This window comes from Microtus oregoni, unplaced genomic scaffold (assembly GCF_018167655.1).
Source record: "Microtus oregoni isolate MIOR12 unplaced genomic scaffold, Mior012 000029F_ref0000214, whole genome shotgun sequence".
In the NCBI taxonomy this organism is placed as follows: Eukaryota; Metazoa; Chordata; class Mammalia; order Rodentia; family Cricetidae; genus Microtus; species Microtus oregoni.
This window is the reverse complement of record NW_024543088.1, coordinates 8501422-8512549: the sequence shown is the minus strand read 5'-3', so window position 1 is coordinate 8512549 and position 11128 is coordinate 8501422. Positions and strand designations below refer to the sequence as shown.

Below are 11128 nucleotides of genomic sequence, written 5' to 3'. Positions count from 1 at the left end.
GATAATTCCAGGTCAATGGTACAGAAAACATTTTTCAATAAAATCTCAGAAGAAAGCGGGTAGTGGTTGTGCACGCCTTTAATCCTAGTACTTGGGAGGCAGAGGCAGGCGATCTCTGTGAGTCTGAGGCCTGCCTGGTCTACAGAAGGAGTTCCAAAGTAGGCTCCAAAGCTACAGAGAAAAACAAAAAACAAAACCAAAAATCTCAGAAGAAAATTTCCCAAGTCTTGACAGATGGCCTTAAACAACAAGAGCAGAAGAGAAGCGACTATTATATTGCAGATAAAACACAGAGGAAGGGGTATTGAAGCTGCAAGTCTCATCTAGGCAGGCCCCACAAAGAAATAGCTGGTTAGCGAATAAAAACCCTCAAAGACATTACCCAAGTTCTGAAAGATCATAAATGCCAGAATAGTAAAGCCAGCAAAACTCCTCTATAAATGAAAAATAAAAATGTTCCATGATGCACTCGGGAGGCAGAGGCAGGCGGATCTCTGTGAGTTCGAGACCAGCCTGGTCTACAAGAGCTAGTTCCAGTACAGCTTCTAAAACCACAGAGAAACCCTGTCTCGAAAAACCAAAAAAAAAAAAAAAAAAAAAAAAATGTTCCATGATAAAAACAGATTAAACCAATCTGTGACCATTAGCTAGCTCTACAGAGGATACCAGAAAGAATACTTCAGACTAAAACACATTCCCCAGGTCACAGGAGATAAATAAATGATATCAGGAAATTAATCAAAATATGTCTCACACCAAACATTCATCAAAAGGACAAAAATTAATATACACTCTTCAATAATAAAGTTAAACTGGCCTTAATTCACTAGTTAAAGACTATCAGGTTAAATTAGAAAACAGGATTCATCTTTTTGCTTCCTCAAAGAAATATGCCTACTCGTGAGCAACAGACATCCCCTTACGGCAAAATGATAAGAAAAAGTACGCCAAGAAAACAGAACTAGGAAACAAACAGGCAAAAAGCTGTAGCTACCTTTTTGTTTTGTTTTTTCAGGGTTTTTGTTTGTTTGTTTGTTTTTTAAGACTTCTCTAGTGACTTGGCTACTTTGCTTTTCTGGTTTTCTTTTCTTTTTCTTTTTTTTTTAAGATTTTATTTATAATGCATACAGTGTTCTGTCTACATGTACACCTGCAGGTCAGAAGAGGGCACCAGATCTCATGGATGGTTGTGAGACACCATGTGGTTGCTAAGACTTGACCTCTGGAAGAGCAGTCACTGCTCTTAACCTCTGAGTCATCTCTCCAGCCCCTTGAGACAGGGTTTTTCAGTAGCTATGGAGCCAGTTCTGGAACTCACTCTGTAGACCAGGCTGGCCTCGAACTCACAGAGATCCGCCTGATTCTGCCTCCCGAGGGCTGGAATTAAAAGATGTCTGTTTCTCACAGGTAGGCATGTTTTTTTGAGGAAGTAAAAAGATGAACGGACCTAACAGACATCTAGGGAACATTCATAACTTTGAAGAATACACATTCCTCTCATAACTCATTGTACTTTGTACAAAATAGAGCACACAGTAGGTCACAAAGCATGCCTAGTGAATATAGGAAAACTGAAAAACTGAAATAACACCCATGTTCTTTATCACTACAAAATAAAGCTGGGCATCAAGAGTTAGAAAAATACAGAAAGTACAAAACTCACAGAGCCTAAACACAATATTGAGTAATGGGTCAAGAAGAAACCAAGATGAAACAAATAATTTGAAATAATAGATAACTAGTAATGAGCTTGAAGTAGTAACTAAAAGTCTCTCAACTAAAAATTAAAAACCAAACCAAACAAACAAAACAGCCCAGGACCAGATGGACTCAACACAGAATCCTACCAGCCCTTAAAAGGAGCATGAACACCAGCACTGTCCAAAGTACTGCATGGGACAGAAGGAACTGAGTGAGACACCCAAACTCTCTCCATGAAGCCACGTTTATTCTGATACCAAAACAAGAAAAGACACACACAAAAAGAGAACTAAGGCACAAATAGTACTCAAAATGGTTACATTTTACTCTAAGGCCATCTGTTCCCTTGCCAAAGGGACAGAGAGGACAATGTTGTTGAACAGATGATCTCTGAGTTCTGGGTTGAATGGATGAGTGCCTCAGGTCACTCTCGTTTCCCAGCTGCTGCTTATTATGGGAGGGGCACTACCACAATGGAGGGAGCTAACAGCACTGCCTGAATTAGGGGAAGGTTAATAAGCAGCAACTTTTTTTCTTATAAAGTTGCTTCATTTGAACACAGAACAGTAACTGGGACTGACTCTGCCCTGAAAGACATAATGGCTAAGGTCAAAGGTTGTCTCCCTTCTCAGACTTGACTGATGGACTAGGAGCCTGAAGGAGCATCACTTGCTAACCTTACCTTATAATCTTAATTGTTAATCTTTTATCCACATTGTTGGTGCTCTCACAGCACTACATTTACACTGGGACTCTGAGCTCCACTACCCTTATTACTAAGCACAACAAACACCAAACCAGTGATACCACCTCAAAGACTGCAAACAGTTTCACTATGAGGAAGAGATGTAACTATCCCTCCAGGACTTGAAAAAGGGCAGTGGCTGTATCTGAGGGAGGCACAGCTAAGCTAGGCTGGGTCTGCTGTCACGGGTGACTCTAGAATGGCTGACTAGAAGGTCCCTTTCCTGCCTTCTTCTGAACTGGCAGCTTTTCCATGAGAAGAAATTAGTTTTTAAGACTGCATTATGAACACATTTATTTCTTGAAATAAGTGATAATATTTTAAAGATTTATATAATGCTTGGAATACTGAAATAGATTTTGAAAAAAATTTAAGGTTTTTATTTGTACTGAGTTACCTATATAAAACTTTTCTATCTGAAACACTAGAGTTGCCTTAAGAGCTAAAGTAACAGGCAGCATGTGTCTATCTATAACTGAGGCAATGATCCAATTTTCCCACTATTTCTCTTTATGTCTTTACTTTAGAAACCCAGGGGTCTTAGGCTTAGTTAATGTCCACTCAGCTCTAAACATGCAACTTAAAAATCTTCATCATGAGGTGCTGGAGAGATGGCTCAGAGGTTAAGAGCACTGGCTGAGTCCTGAGTTCAATTCCCAGCAACCACATGGTGACTCACAATCATCTATAATGAGATCTGGTGCCCTCTTCTGACCTGTAGGCACTCATGCAGACAGATCACTGTATATATAATGAATAAATCTTAAAAAAAAAAAACTTAATCATAAACTCAAAGAAAAAAATCTCCTATTCAGAGTAATAAATAAATCATGCTACCAAGCCTCCAATTTCATGGATGTAGATCCTAGCTTCCTCTCTTTAGTTTATCCTGTGTGTTTATCCTGGAGTACCCAAGAACCAAGACACTAGAGCCATTGGGAGAGTGAGGTGAGAAAGAGCCTAAACTAGGACATGTAATAGGACACAGGTAAAATGTAAGCCAAGTGAATACTAGGCGCAGAAAGACTACAGGGAGGGGATTTATTAAGAAATCTCATTTTCTGCATCTAATGCTAAAATCACATTAGTTATCTCTGCATGAAACTACCCAGTGTCTAGCCAGAGAGAGCAAAAGAACCCTCAGCTTACTGGTGACAAAACTGCTAGTGTGACCGTCTCTGGGAGAGGAGGCAGAACAGAAGGCGGGCTCTAAAGCTGGGCTTGCTTTTAAGTCTACAATTTCTATTAGTTTGAAGTGATTTTCATGAGTATCTGGCTTACCACATGATTTTTTTTAAATATGATTTAGGGTTTTCTTGGTAAAATAAAAAACAAACAAACAAACAGAACAGAGTAACAAAACCAGTTTCCCAACTGTCAGTCTCTCTGTACTATGCTGTATATAAACTTTAAGTCACATCAATATAAAAAAAAATGTAGTGTGTATGCTAAGATTAAAAAGAACTTTATTTGAGTAGGGGTTGTAGCTCAATGGTAGAATATTTATCAAGTACACATAAGGCTCTGGCTTTTCTCTCTGGAGATTAGAGGAAGGATAAACGTATATAAACTATTTTGTATGAATAAACTTTCTGAAGGCAATCTATGTGTGAGAAACACTCAACCTATTCTTCTGCCCTCTGGTCCCTGACAGTCTACTATAGAAGACACACTGTTCACTACGGCAGCAGTCAAGCCTGCCCTAATAGTGAGCACATCAGTACCTCCGTCACTTGTCCCACTCCTCGAGCCAGGCTGGGATGCCAGTTGTTCCTTTGCTCTATCTAAGCGCTGCTGTAGCTCCTCCGATGTTATTTCTCCTGAAACAATGAAAAAAAAAAAAAACACTTTAAATTAGATGGTCGGTGGTGGCACAAGCCTTTAATCAGGAGGCAGAGGCGGGAGGATCTCTTTGAGTCCAAGGCCAGCCTGGTCTACAAGAGCTAGTTCCAAGACAGCTAGGGCTGTTACACTGTTACACAGAGAAACCCTGTCTCAAAAAACCAAAACAAAACAAAACAAAAGCCGGGCGGTGGTGGCGCACGCCTTTAATCCCAGCACTCGGGAGGCAGAGGCAAGGCAGGCGGATCTCTGTGAGTTCGAGACCAGCCTGGTCTACAAGAGCTAGTTCCAGGACAGGCTCCAAAACCACAGAGAAACCCTGTCTCGAAAACCAAAAAAAAAAACAAAACAAAACAAAACAAAAGCCTCTCAGTAAGAACCTATAAGCTAAGACTGAAGTGATGGCTCAGCAGTTCCCAGCATCTGCACACTCCCACACTACCGACTCTACTCTTAATGCCAGTTCTAGGAGGTCTGATGACCTTGGATCTAGGGGCCTCTTCTAGCCTCCTCAGACACTTGCACTCGGGCATTCATGACACACAGGATTAAAACAAAAATGAATCTTTAAAAGAACAAAGAAACGAGAAGCTGCAATTATGCATTAAAAGTTTAAAAGAAATTAGGAAGAGAATAGTTTTAGGGAAATATTCAAGTCTTTGTGCTTGAGTTCTACCCCAATATTTTATCATATGAGCCACCAACATACAAATACGCAAACACAAATTTCAGCTAATTTATTATAAAGTCAATTTGAGAAAAAAGTTTAGAGAGGACACTGGACTTTAGGGTGATTATTATCTAGCTGAAATGTTACACCTCAAATTAAGAATTAAGTTTTAGCTGGCAGTGGTGGTGCACACCTTTAATCCCAGCACTCAGGAGGCAGAGAAGGATCTCCATGACTTCGAGGGCAGCCTTGGTCTACAAGAGTTAGTTAGTTCCAGAAAGCCAGAGCTGTTACACAGAGAAACCCTGTCTTGAAAATCTAAAAAGAAAAATTTTAAATAACATTTTATTTATGCAAATATTATGTAAAAGAAACGGAGAACTAGAAGTACAGTTCAATTGTAGAACACCTGCCTGGCATACATAAAACCCTAGGTTCAAATCCCAATCTCATCTACATGGGGGTGGCGGTAAGAGGGTGGTGAGAATTAGACATGAGAACATTTAATACATACATTAAATTTTTAAAGTTTGGTCTGAGTATAAATCCATATATCCAGTATTCTCATGTATTTATAAAACACAGAAGGCAGTGATTTTGTTATACTTTTCTTTTTCTGTTTATTTTTTTCAAGACAGGGTTTCTCTGTAGCTTTAGAGCCTGTACCGAAACTACTCACAGAGATACACCTGCCTTTGCCTCCTGAGTGCTAGGATTAAAGGTATGTACCACTACTGCCAGACAATAATAATTCTTTTTATTTTCTTTTTAAAGATTTATTTATAATACAACATTCTGCTTCCATATATGCCCACACGAGATCTCATTACAGATGGTTGTGAGCCACCATGTGGCTGCTGGGAATTGAACTCAGGACCTCTGGAATGGCAGTCAGTGCTCTTAACCACTGAGCCATCTCTCCAGCCCCCTGAATAATTCTTAAGACTCACAAAAGACTGCTCAATGCACACCTTTAATCCCAGCACTCGGGAGGCAGATCTCTGTGAGTTCGAGACCAGCCTGGTCTACAAGAACTAGTTCCAGGACAGGCTCTAAAACTACAGAAAAACCCTGTCTCGAAAAACCAACAAAACAAAACAAACAAACAAAACCCAAAATACTGCTCAAAGGGAGGCAGTCTCTTTACTTTGAAATTTCTCCTTTCAATGACAGAAAAAAAAAATATTTTGCTTTTTTGCCCATTTCTTACCAGGGGTGCCTAAAAGGTTATGGTCTCTCATTAGCCGATAATCTTCATCATTGAGCTCATTAATAAACTGATAATAGGCTTCTTCTCTGTGGAGACGCTCTTGTTGCCATCGTCTCTCATTTTCTTGAAATGGGGTTTCTTCTCCACTACCACTTGATCTAGATCTAGATGGATTCATGCTGAAACTCCCAGATTCCTGTTCAAAGAATACACACAAAGTCAATGCATTAGTCTCGGGCTAACACAGCTGTACACTTTCTTGTTGTTTTTGCTGTTGCTTGTTATTGAGATATACTTTTACTATGTAGACCTGGCTTGGCATGGAATTCACTACAGAGGCCACTAAGAATCCTTCCAATTGTGATTAATTTTTACCTTTAGAGACTATTCTGAGCTGGACGGTGGTGGTGCACACCTTCAATCCCAACACTCAAGAGGTAGAGGCAGGTGGATCTCTGTGAGTCTGAGACCAGCCTGGTCTACAAGAGCTAGTTCCAGGACAGGCTCCAAAGCTACAGAGAAATCCTGTCTTGAAAAACAAAAAAACAAAACAAATCAAAAAGAGACATATTCTGATTTATGAAGCACATTACTTTCCCTGATTTCCTCATCATGGTAGGTTTCTGTTTTTTATGTAGTCCCCACATTCAAAATCCCCTGGGACTAACCATTCCAGGCTGAAGGACGGTGCCTGATAGAGGCAGAGCTCTGCTGTGCCCTGTCAATCCTCAGAGCCATGCATGACATACTGTTTCCTGTTGGTTTTCACAGTCTTGGGGAGAGCAACTGAGTCTCTTCAGCAGACAAAGTAGGCAAAACTATTTTCATACCAATAAAATACAATGAGATGGTGGTGGTCACATTACATTCATGATCTTTTCTGGAAAGAGTACAACATCCTCTACAAATGTGGTGGACTCTTGTCTATCTCTTGTAGACCAGGCTGGTCTTGAACTCAGAGATCCGCCTGCCTCTGCCTCCTAAGTGATGGGATTAAAGGTGTGCGTCACCACTGTCTAGCACAAGAACCCTTTGTATATTAAGGAAACAAAAAAATTCAAGACTAGAAAATTTAATACTATGACGGCTTTTATACTTAACTTCTTTGAGAAACAGAAAAAAAGTTTTAAAAGATGGTCAGTTTAGGGCTGGAGAGATGGCTCAGAGGTTAAGAGAACTGACTGCTGTTCTAAAGGTCCTGAGTTCAATTCCCAGCAACCACATGATGGCTCACACCCATCTATAATGAGATCTGGTGCCCAGAACACTATATATGTAAAATAAATAAATTAAAAAAAAAAAAGATGGTCAGTTTGATATTCAGATATGAGAAATATGTGCTGAACAGTGTCTGGTTCAATGACAACTTTTACGCATTACGTAAAGTAGTAAGCTTAGTTCTGTTAGCTCCTAAAAGTTCTGGGGTTGTCGTTTTTAATGTGTGAGTTCTTCATTCTAAGATTTGACAAGCAAGCGAGGTGGTGGCACACGCCTTTAATCCCAACCCTCAGGCAGTAGAGGCAAGCAGATCTCTGTGAGTTTGAGGCCAGCCTGGTCCACAAAAAAAATTTGACATGCATTTGAGTACTGGATGCATTTAAATAATAAAAAAAAAATAAACTAGCTGGGTAGTGGTGGTACAGGCCTTTTTAATCCCAGCTCTTGAGAAGCAGAGGCAGGTCAATCTTTCAGTTCAAGGCCAGTCTGGTCTACAGATCAAATTCCAGGACAGTAAGGGTTACAGAGAGAAACCCTGTCTCAGGGGGGAAAAAAAAACAAAAACAAATACAAAAGAACAAAAAAACTAAATTTTAAAATGCAACGCTAGGTAGAGTAGACCTGCTTTTATTCCCAGCACTCAGGATAGAGGCAGGCAGATCTCTGTGTGTCCCAGGTTAGCCTGGTCTACAGAGTGAATTCTAGGACAACCACGACGACACAGAGAAACCCGGCCTTGAAAAACAAGGGGGGGGCACAAAATTCACTCAAGATGCTAATTGATAACAGTAAAAACTAAAAGTTTTCCGTTTGGTGGGTAATCAGGATAACTGGCAAAGAACATATTTGGTGGGTAGAGCAGTCACATGATATTTTAAATAGAAGTTTAAAACGTAGAAATCTAACCAAAAGAAAAAAACTCAGGCTCCTTAGATATTATGCAGAACCTAAGATTTTCTCCTCCAAGGCAATATTCTTGGATAAACTAACCGTTAAGTAATACCATAAGTAACCAAAGTGAATACCTTATTTTCCCTTTAACATTCTTTTAACATATGAAACTGTATCCATTCTTCTGTTGTTTGTGCCTTTTTTGAGAGCTGCTCATCTGAAGTAATAAAAAGAAAAGTTGAATTATTCAGTACAGATTCTGAAGTCCGAGAACACCTGGTAGTCTCCCCACTCCCCTGCAAGGCCAAAGCTAAAGTCTCCGGAAGGTCTGCCACACGTTCACCTACGAAATTAGAAACTTATACAATTAATAACAAAAACCTCCCAGAAGGCCTCTCCTCCTGCACCGTCACTGTTGCAAGGATTGAGCCTCCACCTTTCTCAAAGGCCTTCCTATCACGTTCCCAGCTGGATGTAGATAGGGTTAGGTAAAGAAGTGAGGTTAGCTGACTCCAAACCTTCACTTTCTTGTCATCTGCCCCCACTATCTCGGTACCGGTTCTTTTCCTTACCCTGTTAATTGAAGCTCCGGGGTGGGGGTGGAAGGAAGTTCCCACTCCAATATACAAACTGGCCTCGGGAACCCGACCAATCTCACCTCGATCTAGCCTCGAGTAACGCTTCCCCAGCGACCTAGATTGGCATTTGGGCCAATCAGCAACTGGAAAAAAGCTCATCCAGCAAGCAGTTAACCAATGGGATAGGAGGTAAGTAGCCCTGGCACGTCCTGCTTTCAGAGGCGTCTCCCGGAAGTAGTAGTGAGACCCACCAAGATGACCCTTCCCCCCTCTGACCAGCGCCCGCTCCCCCCACCCCCACCCCGGACCCCACCTCCAGCGGGATGACGCGCAATTGTCCTCTCCGTGGTTCTACGGCCGAGCCTTCGAAGGCCGCTGCTCCCACTAACCGGCCGTTGAAGCAGAAGCTCAGAATCTCTGCCGCTGTTCGGGGTCGACCTGCAGTAGAGAAAGCTAGGAGAGAGGGCCGTCCGGTGTCGGGCCTTCTCTCACCACCTTAGAGCAGAGGCGCGCCACCATCTGCGCAGCACTCGCCGGTGCGTCTGGAAACGGTGCCCGCCGGAAGCCGAGCCGCGGTGCCTGGGGCATGAGTTCCGCTTCCGCAGTGCCCAGGTCCGCCTGTCTCGGGCTCCCGTCTAGGCTGACAGCGCGGGTCTCAGCTCCCAGTTCGAAAATGCAACCTCTTTCCCACTCTTTGGAAATGCCAGCTCCTCCTCTCATACTTCAGTGCCCTTTGACGAAGTCTGGCGAAAAGCGCATCTGCCGAACTGTCGCTCCGTACTGCTTGGGTGTCACTATTTACTACCAAGTCTGAACATTTTCCTTGCGTTAAATTCACTGGGACGAGGAAACTAAATGCGCAAACGCTTGTATTGGGAAAGCACTTTGAAACTCCCAATAGTAACCATTCTCATTCCTTCTCTCCTGTTATCCCTCATTCTCCTCTCTCTAGAAAGAAAATTCTCCTCTCTCTAGAAAGAAAATTTCCCGTTATGTGATATCAAACTTATCTAACCATTACTTGTGGTCCTAGCAGAGCCCTTTCCTGACACTCCCATCAGCCAAATGTCTTAATCCCAGTTTAATACACGGATGGTGCTGTGAATCGTAAATCTTTCTTCCCTTCTTTCTTTATTGCATAGATTTGTTTTGCTTTGAGATAGGGTCTCATATAATCCAGGCAGGTCTTTAACTGGTGAACTTCCTGCTCTTAACCAAGAATGTGCTATTGTGTTAATGTTTGAGAGAGTACTAGATGTCTATGATTTGCAGGGGGTTGCCAGGATGCAACAAGCCTTACCATCAGTGAAGGTACAAGTGTAGAAGGTGATACTGGCGAGCAGGTGGATTCTTTTTCTCCATCAGCTAAATAACTAAAATATAACAGAATGGCAGAAGTTAAAAGTGAGGTTAATTGACAAGTTTCTGGTAGAAACGCCCCCCCCCCCAAGTTGGAAAGACCACTGGCTTTAAAAGGGGTTGGGTTTTTATTTGTTGTTAGGATGCCCTGCCTGGTGATTCCTTTCCCTTGCTTTTACTATTGCTCCAGAAATGTCAATCTGTCCCTTTTACATTGTTGTTCAGAGGATCAGACTGACTGACTTCTCTCTGACTTACCTTCTGGAAGCAGCTTTGGAATCCTCTCCCCCAACCTCATCCGAGAATTACGTGGCTGGAATTACAGTGTTAGGCTCACTTGTCTGTGTTAGGCTCACATCTTTGGTTTTGTCTTTTCCAGCATCCTTTTGCTTCATGAACTTCCAAAACTTTCCTTGTCTCAATTGGGGATATAGTCTATTTTTGCCCTTATTTTGGCTGTACCTATGTTAAACATTCTGCGAAGCTGCTTGACGATTAAAACTTGCATAATTATGTTACAGGTTGAAGCCATATTATCCTGGCTATCTCCTCCCACCCCCAATAGCCACTCATTGCTCATTTCTTTGTGTGACCTAACATCCCTGTGACTAGTAAGTTAGGGCTTTTGCAATGTACAAATAGTCCCCTAGCTCCCACCAACTTGAAGGTGAATAATGCCAACAGATAGTCTCTGTGGACTGTTGCAGACCCTTCCTTGCTTTTTTGTAATCTACCTGCCTGTTTCCACCAACATATTTCCTCCTTTCCTCCCTCTCTTTCTCTCTTTTGGTTCATAATAGGGCTTCTCTGTGTAATGGTCCTGGCTGTGCTGGAACTCCCTGCCTGCCCCTGCCTCCTGTGCTGAGATTAAAAGCATGCACCACCACACCTGCCTATCTACCAAGGTTTTTGTT

General features: G+C 41.8%; 1 protein-coding gene across 5 annotated transcripts in view; it reads right to left on the bottom strand.

The window, feature by feature from the left end:
* Rnf6 (ring finger protein 6) overlaps positions 1-9411 on the bottom strand; it is a 53254-nt gene extending 43843 nt beyond the window's left edge. For 3 of the 5 annotated variants that reach the window (XM_041677974.1, XM_041677973.1, XM_041677970.1), the window contains exons 1-4: positions 9169-9411; positions 8412-8494; positions 6169-6364; positions 4171-4266 (exon numbers count right to left, since the gene is read on the bottom strand). In XM_041677974.1, the coding sequence (XP_041533908.1) occupies positions 4171-4266; positions 6169-6346 (274 nt within the window). In that variant the 5' untranslated portion in view covers positions 6347-6364; positions 8412-8494; positions 9169-9411. Of the gene's footprint in view, positions 1-4170; positions 4267-6168; positions 6365-6543; positions 6657-8411; positions 8495-8935; positions 8964-9168 lie in introns of those variants that run through there. The other 2 variants (XM_041677971.1, XM_041677972.1) reach the window with 2 other exon arrangements.
* Between the last annotated feature and the right edge of the window lie 1717 nt (positions 9412-11128).